This window comes from Esox lucius, chromosome 19 (assembly GCF_011004845.1).
Source record: "Esox lucius isolate fEsoLuc1 chromosome 19, fEsoLuc1.pri, whole genome shotgun sequence".
In the NCBI taxonomy this organism is placed as follows: domain Eukaryota; kingdom Metazoa; phylum Chordata; class Actinopteri; order Esociformes; family Esocidae; genus Esox; species Esox lucius.
The window spans coordinates 10,567,754-10,583,029 of record NC_047587.1 but is presented as its reverse complement, the minus strand read 5'-3'; the positions used below and the strand labels follow the sequence as shown (position 1 = coordinate 10,583,029).

Sequence of the window (15,276 nt, the reverse complement as noted above, 5' to 3'; positions counted from 1 at the left end):
TTATATTTTTTATATTATGATGTAGGACTTTATCTTACCTCACAGAAATATTTCTCCTCACAAGAAAGTTTTAAATGTTTCTTTCCAATGCTTATTCAATTTTTTGCTTTTTAGTTAGCTGTCCCATTTTACATTCCTTTTTACAATGTGTTCTGCCCTGCCAATGATGTGTATATGTTCAGTGGACTCATCTATAGGCACATATGTTAACTGGACTCATCTATAGGCACATATGATCATTGGACTCATCTGCACAGATTCAAGCCTTAATAAAAATAGGATTGCACTTGTTCCATTATCTTAGTGCAGTTCCTGTATCTGGGATGAGTTGAACGGGCCTGCACATCACTGGTCCCAAACAAACCAGTGGTACTGTAAAATAAATCTGATGAATAGTAGGTTATGATAATAAGGGAGGAATCTGTGTCAGTGAGTGTGTGTGTTAATTCGGTGTACGTCCGAGCGTGTGTGTGTGTGCGTGTTTTTGTGTGCATGAAGCCGTGAAGACCGGTCCGGCTTAGTGCCCTGGGTCGATCAGGAGCTCAGAACTGGGTCAGGGTCGAGAAGGGGACAGAGCACTGAGCATTGCTTCTTGACAGGAAACAGGCACAAAAAAAAATCCTTTCAGGGGGGAATGACTAGCCCTACTGTCAGGCAGGCTTCAACTCAGGAGTTTTAGTGACAATGATGCTACTGACAGGAGACACGCTGGACTCAGGCGGATGACCGACTTAAACAAGCTGCAGGAATCTAAAAAAATAAGGCTAATACTGTTCCGCCCTAATGAAGTGGAATTACATTCTGATGAAGATTTCTAAATGATATCCACGAGGGCCTCGACTGTCTGAATGCCAAGGAAACGTCACCGTAGCACTGGGATCGGGCTGGGGAGGTGAAAGAACCTCTTTCTCTGTGATCAAACGACACTTATCAAATTGTCTAAGCTAAATTGAAATATATGTATGTATTTGTAAGTGGGCAAATTTGCCAAGAGCCAATTAGATATTTCATGAACTGGAAGACTGAATTTATTTTGCACATAAGCAGGAATATATTTTGTGAACAATTTGCGGCGACTCGCCTCGAAAGGAAAACTGTGTTCAAAATGTCTGGGAGAGTCTGTGTGTGTGTGAATGTCAGGGATAGTCTGTGTGTGTGAATGTCAGGGATAGTCTGTGTGTGTGAATGTCAGGGAAAGTCTGTGTGTGTGAATGTCAGGGAGAGTCTGTGTGTGTGAGTGTCAGGGATAGTCTGTGTGTGTGAGTGTCAGGGATAGTCTGTGTGTGTGAATGTCAGGGATAGTCTGTGTGTGTGAGTGTCAGGGAGAGTCTGTGTGTGTGAGTGTCAGGGAGAGTCTGTGTGTGTGAGTGTCAGGGATAGTCTGTGTGTGTGAATGTCAGGGAGAGTCTGTGTGTGTGAGTGTCAGGGATAGTCTGTGTGTGTGAGTGTCAGGGATAGTCTGTGTGTGTGAGTGTCAGGGAGAGTCTTTTTAAAGGAGAAACATTTCTTATGTATCAAAAAACAAAATGGAAATCTTTCCTTTGAGGGAGTGTAGATACTTCAAAGTCAGGTTTTAAAGCCAGGGGTTCACTTAGCTTGACACGGCAGTGAGGTCTATGTAAATACTCTATAACCTGTTGCAACGTGATACCCACCGCTTGCTGGGGAGGTGCCATAAAGTGCGTTTTCCGTCCCACAAAATATTTTCATTACTTGTGCAGAGGAAACCACTTAAGTTGCGTATCTTCTGCTTCAATTTTGTTCCTATTCAAAGCTAATGGTAGTAAAACAATTTGTTTGGTCACGGCAAAAGGGGGAATGTCTGTCTGTTTATTTATTTCCCTACTTTTTAATAGCATAACCATAACAAAATATCAGCTAAATTACCAACATGTGTATCAATAAAAAAAAAGATTTGTTTTGGCCTCTGTTTTTGTTTCAGAACAAACAAATACATAAAAAAAGATATATATTTTATTATCAACAATTTCAACACATGAGTTCTCAATAGTTTCTCCAAACATGCATGGAATGACCTCTGGATGTGTTGCCATGGTTCGTTAAATGACATTCCGATGGATCAAACCATTGACATAGAAATAAGATTTGCCTCACGTACTCTATATTTCGTATGGTTTAATGATGAATAGGCTGACTCTTACAGTAAATCAGCAGAGGTTAAATAGTGTGAGAGAGCTACATATTCTCTACAGTTAATCACAAATTGGTCAATAGTGAATAAAATTGACATACTGCACAGATTCCCTAAACCTAATTCATGAAACTCTGTACCTCCATGTATACCTACCTGTTATGTGACCACCTCCCTGTAGTCCTACCTGCTATGTGAGTACCTCCCTGTAGTCCTACCTGTTATGGGAGTACCTCCCTGTAGTCCTACCTGTTATGGGAGTACCTCCCTGTAGTCCTACCTGTTATGGGAGTACCTCCCTGTAGTCCTACCTGTTATGGGAGTACCTCCCTGTAGTCCTACCTGTTATGGGAGTACCTCCCTGTAGTCCTACCTGTTATGGGAGTACCTCCCTGTAGTCCTACCTGTTATGGGAGTACCTCCCTGTAGTCCTACCTGTTACGTGACCACCTCCCTGTAGTCCTACCTGTTATGGGAGTACCTCCCTGTAGTCCTACCTGCTATGTGAGTACCTCCCTGTAGTCCTACCTGTTAGGTGACCTCCTCCCTGTAGTCCTACCTGTTAGGTGACCTCCTCCCTGTAGTCCTACCTGTTAGGTGACCTCCTCCCTGTAGTCCTACCTGTTTCGTGACCACCTCCCCACTGCTGATCTCCATGTGTGGGGCTTCCCTGGCTCTCGATCTGGCCCTGTGGCCTGACCGGTACATGTGGTACACATCATGCCCGCAGACACGCTCCCTTTGTACCGGTGTTTGGAGAGCCTGGTGCTGATCCCCGGGTGACATGGAACAGACTCTGTTACCCTGTGGAGAGGAGAGACAGCCGACAAAACACCCAGACAGCCAAGTCAATTCGGGAATTGATTTGAGTATAAAATCAGAAAATGTTACACTGGTAGATGTAAAACACTTCTCCTTTTCAGTTTAGAAAATGGTCATTTCTAGTACTGAATTAGAAGTTCAGTTTACTTCCAGAGAGGACTGCCTTGACCACTGTATGATGAGTATTGTTTAGTTCGTTGTAGTGGTGAGAAGCTGTGCATGCATTGCAGTTATACTGTGTATAATATAGTATCTTACAAAACCTTTATCTACAGGTAATGACGATCAATGCATGCATAATTCATTTTGATGTTGATATGCTACATGCTAATACAATTTGACATTTTGTTTTGATAATTGTTTTGATCTTTCTTCAGAAAAAGAAGACAAACCACCCTCTCCACAGAGACCTGCCGGGTCTAAAAAGGAGCGCATGTCTTTCCGGGACAACCCTGTCCTGATGAGTGGTGGCTGGGGAGGTGGAAAGAAAAGGGACAAACTTCACAAGTAACAGCGACTACAGAATTGGTTCCTCGTGACAACAAACCGGTTCGTCTGCACTGATTTGTCCCAAAGTGTCACTGACAGTATATGCATGTGTTTGCATTTTATTGTGACATTTTTGTTTTACCCCCCCCCCCCCCCCCCCCCCCAAGTTTTGATTAGTTATTTGTCTCCTACACTAATATTGCAGCTGCCTTTTCAGTCTCAAATTAGACTTGGCCTCTGTCGGTCTTCTGAAAATTAATTAAAAGCAATGGGAAAATCTGAGCCCAAATATCTCCAGGCCTTTTCATTCTGGTCATTATGCTCGAATATCCCTGCCTAAATGTGACCACAGCCAGCGCCGGAACACAGGGACCATAGTCCCAAAACGTTAAGCAAATGACACGGTTAATATGCAGATGATAGTCGGGAATACAAAACAGAAGTCCTGTGTTCTAACTGTTGGGATGTTTGTTTTGTTTTTACATACATACATACATACATACATACATACATACCTACATACATACATCATACACATGTGTAGCAATAAGTTACCAATGCAATTAAACCTGTAAAAATAAATGTTTAGTTCGGGGCTTGAGTCAGCATACGGTGTTGTGGGTGAGTTTGTGTGTATATATTATTTCACATTATATATGTATATGTATGTGTGTGTGTGTGTGTGTGTGTGTGTGTGTGTGTGTGTGTGTGTATATATATATATATTATAAAATCACAATATGTCTTACTATTTACTTTATTTTTTTAACAAGTAATCCTGACAAATCTCTGCTGTAATATAGTATACTTTTGTTTAAGAAAAATGGTTGAGAAGCATTATCTTAATGTTTTTTGTTTCTAACAAAAGTGTTTCTATTTTATTGCTATTTGTTGTTTACCCTAGTTCATATTGGCAATTTAATGCTGCTAATTTTAAAGATTAATAAAGATTAAATACTTTAAAATGTAAAGTTAATTTCTTTATTTTACTATGAGACACACACACACACGTACAGGGTTTCTCCTAAATCTAGAGTTATATTGCAAAGGATATTGCCTGCGTGTCAGAAATAACGAAAGCAAACATTGGTGTTAGAATTTGAATATTGATTTCCTTATTTACAGCCGCTGATTACAATTGTTTTTGTTCTTTGTATATGGATAACAGATTCTGTCAATCAACAAACACTGCCTTATAGAGCAGCTAAGCCTGGGGTTGAAGGTTCACACTGGATCTTGTCGGTTGGGTGAAAATTATAAGTTAATGAATGTGAACACAAATGAGCTGAAGCTGAAAAGGATATGATAGGAGACCAGAGGATGATGAGAGTGGCTCCCTAACAGGAAATTCAGGTCCTTTTATTTCTTTTCTCCTCTCTTTATCATATTTCTGTCTGTTCTCTGGTCTTGTTTTGACTGGGTGGATCTGATCAGTGGTTTGGTCTACAGACAGGTCCAGTGCCATAGAGTGTCAGTGGTACTGGTGGTGCCCAGCCCGTTCATGCTGTTTTGGTAGAAACCCAAGAACACTGTTCTCTGTTAGGGGGACGTTGAACTCATGTCCCCTTTGGGAGAAGCCTGGAGCTCTTACATGGACATTATTTTCTTTTCATGGTTAATCAATTTCTGTAACGTATTCAATGGCGATTCCTGAATGATTTCATGTCTAAACATGTTAAGGACCCTCTACCTCATATTTTACCAGCTATATATGTATGCAATCTTCCAAAACCAATTAGGGTAGACAGTGACTGACTAATCTGTGTTGTTGTCCAAGTACCTTACTGTGAATGAATGCCGGAGGAGTCCAGAAAATGTGTTATGTATGTGTAGATACAAGTAGCAGTACGCTACACACAATTGAGGGTAAACTAGGACTTTCTGTGCAATGTATATGTCCCAATTGATTAACAATTATCATTTAGCTATAGGCACTCACTGGTGGATCTGGGGGGCAGGCAACTTGCCCCACCTGAAATCTGACTGGCCCCTTGAGTGTCCCTCTGGTGTCATTGGATATATACACTACCATTCAAACATTTGGGGTCACTTACAAATGTCCTCCAAAACATATGTCCTCCAAAACATACATGAAATGACTTTGAATAGGAAATACAGCAACATGAATTGGAAATATAGTCATTACCAAGGTTAGATATAGTAATTGACATGGTTATAATGATTTTAATTAAAATAAGAATTGTGTCAAACTTAGCTTTCCTCAAACAATCCTCCATTTTCAGAAATTATAGCCATGCAGGTATTTGAAGAGATTTCACCTCATGCTTCCTGTAGCACCTCCCACAAGTTGGATTGGCTTGATGGGCACTTCTTACCATACGATCAAGCTGCTCCCATTACAGCTCAATAGGGTTGAGATCCAGTGACTGTGCTGGCCACTATTATAGACAGAATACCAGCTGACTGCTTCTTCTGTAAATAGTTGTTGCATAGTTTGGAGTTGTGCTTTGGGTCATTTACCTGTTGTCAGAGGAAATTGGCTCCAATCAAACTTGTAACATACACTATACTTGTACATTTTCTGCTGTTATCTACTTGCCTTAATTGCACATTTTGTATTGCCATTTGTACTTGTTTGCCTTCATTGCACATCTATACATTCCACTTGTAATATACATATACTTGATACTTGTAAATACGTGTACATTTCCTGCCCTCTTCTATTTGCACTTCTGGTTAGATGCTAACTGCATTTCGTTGTACTGTACTTGTTCAATGAAAATTAAGATACATTTTACCCTGTACAAATCACCCACTTCACCACCACCAAATCACACCCAGACATTGACCATGTTCATTATTGGAGATAACATTGCTAACGTTGACTTGATGCTTCAGTGCAGATGGCTAAGTTTAGCTTCATTGAGGAAATGGTATTGGAGATGAAGGATAATTATTTAAGTAGCTAGCTGCATTGTTTCTAGCTAGTTCCTATTTTGCTTCTTCTGTGTGCATATTCTAGGAAACATTTGATTGCAGTGAAACGATGGGTCATGTTATTGCTTTTTCCCTAGCTTGTGGATATTTAGATGTTTTTGGCACTGGTTAATGAACGCCAATTATCGGATGTAATGTTCATTAACATTCAGGGCCAGAGGAGCTCTGATCATTACTCTACAACTGAGATAACTGAGGCCAGGGAAGGTCAGGGATAGATCAATTTTTGGGGTGGGTGTGTTTGAATCCATCATGCACACGAGTTGTGTCAGTCAACAAGGACTGATTTAGATACTTGTTGCATGTCAGAATCAGAAAGGCATGGTTCAGCTATTTCCAAATCAGAAGGGGATGGTCTAGCCTCATCTCAAGATCTTGCCAAGAAAACTGTAGGGGAACAGGGGGAGGGCATTTACTGACTGTAGTACTACCCAATAATCAAAATCTACATTTCTTGTTACAAGCCCTAATGCCTGACCGTTAATGCCTAGGCTACCCCTTAAATTTGCCCCAATTCTAAAACCAGGCCTTATATGTTTTTCCTAAACCCATAAGCCAGGAATCACATTTTTCTGAGTAAAAATTGGGATAGGACTTTACTGGACATTGTTTCTGAACATATTCTTATAGTCACTCCTGTGTTTTCCTGTAGGAAGCCACAGACAATAGTGGTCAATGCAGGTCTGTTTTAAATCTCAGAAACGTTTACATTTGAGCATGCTAGAAGTGATAACTTTCATTTGAATAGAGCTAAAAGTGTTTTTCTGGGAATCTTTTATCTGTATGGTGGTCATTACCCTACCCCAAATACCAAGATGAAACATGTTAATGACAGCCATTCGGCCTTGTGTTGCTGTCTCTATGCCTATTGAATTGGCATCACTTATTGTCATTCTGTTAATGTAAAGAGAAGAGTAACTCCATACTGGTTGCTTCTCCATGTGCATGTAAAATAAAGTCAATTAGAGTTCTTAAAACTATGGTGTCCGGGTATTACTTTGAAATATAATCTGATAGTCTGAGCAAAACTCTTGTGTCAACATCTTTTTTGTTTTTAAGAGGACCATATTTTTTCACTGATATCTTTTATGCTAGACAGATACTCAGGACTATATTTGAAACACCATATCCTTCCCCAGAAATCTTCCACTGGACCCCATCTTGCTCATGCCAGTCCCTCGAATTAAAAACCCCATACGGCCCCACCCTTTCAAAAATCATAGAATCGCCACTGTGTACTCTTATCCAGCGCATCTTACAATGAGTGAACACATTTTCACATCTCCCGTTATTATTCTCGACAGGATTTTAAAATCTGAACACATTTTCACATCTCCCGTTATTATTCTCGACAGGCTTTTCAAATCTGAATGAGGAATTCACTCCCAAAACGGTCCACTGTTAATGCACAACTCTTGTAACTGTTGTTTTTGCCTTAAACATGATCAGTCATCAGCCAGAGCTTACGTTTGTGATGAAATATTTGTGCTGCATATTAACATTTTGGCCGTGCTGCATATTAACATTTTGGCCAGACATTAGGGGGGTCGACAGGGACAGAAGAGCGATATGTGGGTCCCTACGTTGTGATGTGAACTGTGGTTGTTTTTCTCTAAACGTGTGTCTAGATTGAAGCCAAATACCGGCATCTGCATGGTGAGGGTAGGGTTGTATCATGCATGGACGTCTTAACTAAACTAAGAACATAGGCATAAGCGGGTCCAAGTCAGCCCGCTTCACATAAAGAACCACAAAGTGTCCTATTTACCTGACATTTTGTAACCAATCGGAGTGCGGTGCTTGCACATAACCAGCAACGCACAATAATGAATAATAATGAACTTTGGTTGTTCTTTTTTTGTTCGCAATAAATATTCTTCTGAGCAACAATAGCCAACCTAGCAACCCTACATGTATCCTGAATATCCCAAGTGATGTGTAGGTTATCATATATATTTTATCATAAATATACATTAATCGGCACCATGTCCATCCCTTCTTTACTGCAAGCCTTCCGCAAGGACAACATCGTGTCCCCTTTCAAAAACGTGCCGCTCCTGGCAGTAGTTCCCAGTCCACGGCCTACCAACAGAACTAACCGTTGGGCGAACTTTTTGCATTTTCTCCTCAGCAGGTGGCCGCATGGCGAGGTCACCTTAGAAGCCCAATAAGACACCCCCCTGCTAGTTAAGAGCACTCATATTTATTTTTATTTTTTCTCGAGTGGCACCATCCAACCCCAGGTATTATCACTGACCCGTTAGCGAACCAAAGCTAAGCATGGTCTTCATGGCAGGTGGTTTAACTAGGCCCCACAGTTTGGAAAGAGAAGTGGGGAGGCTGTGGGCTCGGTTCGTGGCAATATAATTTCAGTCATTACTTGTCTTCCTGTTATCATGTAACCATGGTGGTCGTATTTACTGCAAATTGGTTTATTGCAGCATTCCTATTCAATATATTTTATCTTCGATGTAGAATATCTTCAATTTGACATAAACAAGTTAACTTCATGATTTGTCTTTATTTTGAACTAATCCGATATTATCCCGAATGATCAGACTTTGTAGAAAAAAACTATCGTTTACTAAAAAGGAAACACGCACACACTTTTACGCACTTTGGGGTAATTATACAGTGTTGTGATGTGATGGCTACATCTTAAGCCACAACATTGTTTTTCCTGCCCTTTAAATTCACTGATTTGATCAAAAAATACTGCAAATGTAGTCTTATGAGTATATAAAACATAAGAGACAAATATATAATCTCTGACCATACATTCGTGGTCTCAGGTTTTCTTCTGCTAAAGGTGGACTAGGTATTGCAATAATTGAATATCCGTACAAGAATATGCAGGCTACATTGTTTCTGAGATTTGCAGTGAATTTCTCCAATGTAAAGTTCGATATATTCTCAACGCAGTAATTGCGTAAAGTTCAGAAAGTACCCAGTATTCTTTGACATGTAAATTGACATGATAGGTGAATTAACCTTTTTATTCGTTTCGCTAAAGTTAAAACTGTTTTCCAAATAAAAAATGTTTTATGTTTATTTTATTTTTTTACAAAATGTCTGCTTTACTACTGACAATAGTTCTGACATTTCCGAAAGCACTATTGTTGCTCATTATTGTGGCTTACACGCACATTTTTAAATGGATAGCCTACCCTATTTTAAAAACCAATTTACCCATTAATCTGGTCCTAATATATTATGATGTTTAAGCCAACATGAGCACTGACAAATACGTATCCAATAACGAGTCCTGCATTAGCCTATCATGTTTTTATGATCCAATTTTGAATAGGCTTTTGGCAAACTGGCTGTTCCGTTTTGATAAATACATTTTATTTAACTACAATGATTCAGGTTTTAAAGATTTAGAAATAGCGTGTGTAAAATATATATTTTCATATTAATTCATATAATGTCATGGTTGAAAAGCAACACTTGCTCTGACAATATATTGTTGCTGAGTAAAAGTAAGAACTGACGGAAAAGTGACACTAAAAAAGCCAAATAATGGAATTATATTCTTACTTTTTAAATTATAAATGTAATAATAATTAAATACAGAAATTACCACAGACTAGAGAAGAGTGGAGAACTGTATTTCAAAGCACACTTAAATTCTGTTTTCATTGCTATTATTTATATAGAAAACAGATATTTGTTATAATCCAATAATTCAGCACTTTGTAATTAAATAATTTATTTTAATACCAATACATTATATTGTGAAATTCAATATTCACCGATATATTGCGTTGATAGTTTTATGAAGTCAAGTTATTAAGTAATAGGTTAATAATTATACATAATACTACAACCACCTTCAAGTGAGACCAGAAATTGTCCATTTGAATTCCCCATGCACTCAAAAAAATTGTAATTGCATTCTAAACTTGCAGTATGATAGATAAATCATTACTCCTATTTATTTGGGGTTTCTAAACATGTTGTAAATTAAAGTAAATTTGATTATTTCCTTTTAGACCGTTTATAGGGTCTAGAATCACTTAACGTGTGTTTGGTTTGGATTGTGTGCGTGGGAGGAGTTCTAGCTTGCTCTATATTCAAAAGTAGGGAGGCTTCTTTAAGGACCCCCTCTCCTTCGCGTTATAAAGAGACCATAGCGCCTTCACGTCGGGACAAATGAACAGCCTTTGGCAAATTGTCCTGTTCCAGGAGTAGCCTTATAACTCCTCCATTTTGTCCATCGTCATTAGAACGTCTTTATGGTCAGTTGACAAGGTTTGTGTCAGAGACGGAATCTGGGAAAGAAGATGATGGAATACATGAACGATAAATTCGCGTTAAAAAATCAAGCGATTAAGGGCAGCGACTACTACGTAGACTCGGGTGGCGCGCTTGACCAAGTTATGGAGAGTTTGGACAGTGTACAATATTTCAGCAAGACCTCGCCCAAGTGTGTACAGGCCTTTGGTCTACAGAACAGCGAGCACCACACGCGAATGGAGCGATCCTCGCAGTGTGGAGATCAAAACGGTTAGTTAACGACTGATGAGCAAAACTAAACAAAATATATGTTTTAAATGCTGCTTAAGAGTGCATGCTAGATGTGTTGTTGACTGACAGGTCTCAGGAGGTGTTACGCGCATAACTATATTAAGCTAACACTTGAAGGCTGAACTCGTTGATTTAAATATGTAATCCATGGTTATTTTACACTTGCTATCATAACCTCCAGTATTTCACTTTTGAAATGGAGATGGTCTTGTGCATATTCATGCGTATATTGGTCTTAATCTCCTAATTTCCTAACTTCCTAACTTTTTATTCACCACAGAGATATTGGATTGAGGAAATGTGTAGTTATTTTTTATACTGCCAAGTTAAAAGCATATGTAGCCTATATATGGGCAGATGTAATGCTATCTAAAAGTTCTCAAGGCATCTCTGTGTTTATAGTTATTATGTTGGCGATATGACTATCCCAGAAATGTGTATTTTAAAATATAATGTTATCGTTCCTTCAACGATGATGTTAATATAAAACTGAATTTAATATTACCGTACAAAAATCCGTTGCATTCACCGCAAATACAATACAGCCTAAGTATTAGGACATATAGGGCTATGAAATGTATGCAAAATCTTTTAAATTAAATAACCTTGTTGTGGATACTGTAGATAATATAGCACTCGTCAGAAACTGTTGTGACTAATTTTCTATTTCTATTTAATGAATATGAAACAGACTGCTTTACGAATATGCGTAGCATATTGTGTCTATTTATAATGTCTATTTATTTGTGTTTCTTGATAATAAAAACAGTATGCGAACATCTAGGGTATTTTCTTTTAATACTAACAATACATTTCTGTTTCTTTCGTATAGCAAATTATGGTGTCCCTAAAACCGAAGAAGAGACCTTGCACGCAGACCTTGGTAGGTCGATGGAGAACTGTTGTAATCTCAGGGCTTCACCGGTGACGCCAGGTCAGGAGAAAACGGATTTGGATGAAATGGGTGACAAGTGTGACAGTAACGTCTCGAGCAGTAAGAAAAGGCGGCACAGGACGACGTTCACGAGCGCACAATTGGAGGAGCTGGAGAAGGTTTTTCAGAAAACTCATTACCCAGATGTTTATGTGAGAGAACAGCTGGCAATGAGGACGGAACTTACAGAAGCACGAGTGCAGGTAATGGAGGGTTTACAATAGCTTTCAAAGCAACATTCAACATTGCAAACCAAAAATGCTTAATGTAAAGATAGGTGAAAACGTCAGGCTAAGGTCAAGGTTACTGATAATCGTAAAATGTTTTTATGGTGACACATTTTTGAAATAAGCGGTGTTTAGGCCTATATTTCTTTGGTCAGTTTAGACAACCCTACGCAGACCTATATTCTCATTCAGATGTTGTTGTTTTTTTAAATACTGTTGAAGAACAGAAATTGAACATTGACAATTAATTGAGATCCATTTAGTCTCATTTTAGGAGTGTAAAACAATATGTAGACAGACATATTTTTTAAAGCCTTTTTTATTTCGTCTGCTTATGCCTATATGAGCATATTTTATAGCTATGGCCAATTACAACATTGTGTGATTTTATATGGACTATAATATTGGATAATGCAATACCAAAATTACGTTTGGCCTTCATGCCGACAAAGTTATTTTAAGACAAAGTTTGATTTTCTTGTATCTCTCTTAGGTGTGGTTTCAAAACAGAAGAGCGAAGTGGAGGAAAAGAGAACGCTACGGACAGATTCAACAAGCAAAAAGCCACTTCGCTGCAACTTACGACATCTCAGTGTTGCCAAGGACAGACAGTTACTCGCAGGCAAGTTTGTGCACTGTAATGCGAATATTATATTTACCAATATTCATTTGTTTATTTCACATCTACTCTAACATTATATTATTCATAACTAACCATATTGATTTTGGTTTTAGACTTAATTATGTATTTTGAAACCTTTAGCATAGGCGTTGTGGGTCGTCGTGCTTACAGAATTTTGAAATATCCACCAAAGTTTCTCGTAATTGACTGTGCTGCAGCCACCTCCTGATTTATTCTTGACCGCGGTCGGATTTTTTATGAACTATGTCTTTAGATTAATCTTTGGAATTTGATTAAAAAGTATCTATGCAAAGCAGTATGATTGTATATAGGCCTAACTGCATATCAAATTTAACAGAAAATTATTTATACACTTTGCGAGGCAGGTAGGCTTAAATATCGGCCTAGAGCATTCTAGTGTTGTAAACATCAAACCTTAGGGCGCTTTCAGAAACCGTCCTCGCAAAAAAATAGCTATGAATCCAAAAGCCGTAAACTACGAATCGTTTTTTAGTCTGTCTGACGAAATCCTTTGATCGAGTGTGGTCACTCCATCAGCATGCATTTGGTAAGAGTGCATGTACTGTAGATGAGCCATTCACATACCTCACTGCTGAAGGGGATTGATTAGCTTTAAAGATGTAGGCCTACAGTAAATCCATGTGCGGCTACAGACTCTCAATGCTCCGACCCAAACTCTAGGTCTGAATTGTGTGCAGCATATTTTAAACCATGTCATATGTTTCTCATATAAACGTTAGAATAAACCCATCTCCTTTAATATCGTTTATACAGATTACACTATAGAGGGCACTGCTGCTGAATGGGGAAACGGAGCTTGTTCATGTATATCTTATTGTTGGATATACAGCTATAATTTAATTAAGTTGAAAGTCGTTTTTTTCTCTTGGCCCTAGGACATACATCTTTATTTTTGTTAGTTGGACATTCATTCAAGAGGAGTATCTGGATTTGTTTTAAAATATGATGATTCGTGCCAATATTTTTCCATTTTTTTTTTTTTTTTTTTACCAATAGTTAAGATCATAACTGATATGCTCTCTGATATGTCATATGTATATAGAATTAATTTGGTTTACATCTGAATGAGAATTTGAAATTCCCATGCAACACTAAACATACTTGATTATGACCACCAAATCAAACTTCACCCCACACTCTTATGTTTCTAGTATTTAAATGAATCTCTAAATAGACTTTAGAATATATTTTAGATAACAGGTCTGCATCATTTCACATTTCATTCACATTTGCAGCCAGGTGATCCCGGATTTAGATGTCAAATAAGACATTTTTCCTGGTTAATAAGGAATACCGTTTCCAACATCTGTAGCCTACTTATTTTTATAGACTGGTAACTGTCCTCTTTACTGTCACATCCCAGAATTATATCATCTATAATTATCAGTCATCTATATATGGATGAAATGTTATATGTGAAGCAAAGGCCTTATCTAAAATTCATATAATGATATAAAAAAAGAAATTGTCAAAAAAAATCTTAAAAGAAAAGAACAGAGTAGAATAATAAAACATTGTCTTTGGACTTACAGGGGCCTCAGTAGAAGGACGTGATATTTTAAATGAAAGACCAGATAAATAATGATCTGTCATTTACGTTCCCAGATCCCCAACAACCTGTGGCCCAACCCTGCTCCTAGTGGCTCAGTGGTCTCCTCCTGCATGCTCCCCCGTGGATCTCCCCCCTGCGTCTCCTCCTACTCCCACTCCCCGCGCTCTGCAGCCGATCACGGGTATGTGAGTTTCCCCAACCAGCAGAATCAGTTCGGGCACGTCTCCCTCAACAACTTCTTCACGGCCGACTCCCTCCTCACGCCCTCGACCAACGGACACCCATTTGAGACCAAGCCAGAGTTTGAGAGACGCTCTTCCAGCATCGCCGTGCTGCGGATGAAGGCAAAAGAACATGCGGCCAATATATCCTGGGCCATGTGACTATGACTTTGATTCCCCGCCCGACCCCCAGATTCCCAGCCACTATAACTTTAGCATTAGTACTGTGCTCAAAAGATTGCACCAATTGTTAAACAGTGAACTCACTGTAGCGCCGGATTGATTGCCAGATCAAAGATGACATTCGGAAGTTGGAAACATTTAGGGCTCATGACTGACTGGTCATAAGCTGGACTGAAGAAACATGATGCCCCTTGGGTGGGGGTGGGGGTGGGGGTGGGGTTCAAGAAATCTTCACTTTGTTGGTCAAGCGTCAGATGTAAAGAACTCCTTCAAAACGTATTAATGATCTCGTCATCAAGGTGTTGTCGTGAGTGCGTGTCGGTTTAATCCACGCAGATTGCACTTTCAGGTTGAAACCCGTTGTGACAGGAGACTGAAAACACTCCCCTCCGCCATAACGTGGTGAAATGTGTTGCTGAAAGTGCAGTCCTCTGTGACCTTTACACCCACCCCCTCTGGAGGGTCCTAGGACCAATAGTACATATTGTCCGGTGTGAGCATTCTCATTCTCTGTGCTTCATAATGTCATTGCCCAAGCCCAGGG

General features: G+C 39.1%; 2 protein-coding genes across 2 annotated transcripts in view; both read left to right on the top strand.

The window, feature by feature from the left end:
• The window catches only part of lrriq1 (leucine-rich repeats and IQ motif containing 1), a 36,761-nt gene extending 33,155 nt beyond the window's left edge, over positions 1–3,606 (top strand). The window contains exon 24 of the mRNA XM_034288175.1: positions 3,352–3,606. Within this exon, the coding sequence (XP_034144066.1) occupies positions 3,352–3,485 (134 nt within the window). The 3' untranslated portion in view covers positions 3,486–3,606. The remainder of the gene's footprint in view (positions 1–3,351) is intronic.
• A 6,955-nt stretch (positions 3,607–10,561) lies between these two features.
• On the top strand, positions 10,562–14,920 carry alx1 (ALX homeobox 1). Its single transcript, XM_010897850.3, has 4 exons — positions 10,562–10,930; positions 11,784–12,088; positions 12,606–12,734; positions 14,382–14,920. The coding sequence occupies exons 1-4, from the start codon at positions 10,708–10,710 to the stop codon at positions 14,709–14,711; spliced, it is 987 nt and encodes a 328-aa protein (XP_010896152.1). The 5' UTR covers positions 10,562–10,707; the 3' UTR covers positions 14,712–14,920.
• Positions 14,921–15,276: the final 356 nt, after the last annotated feature.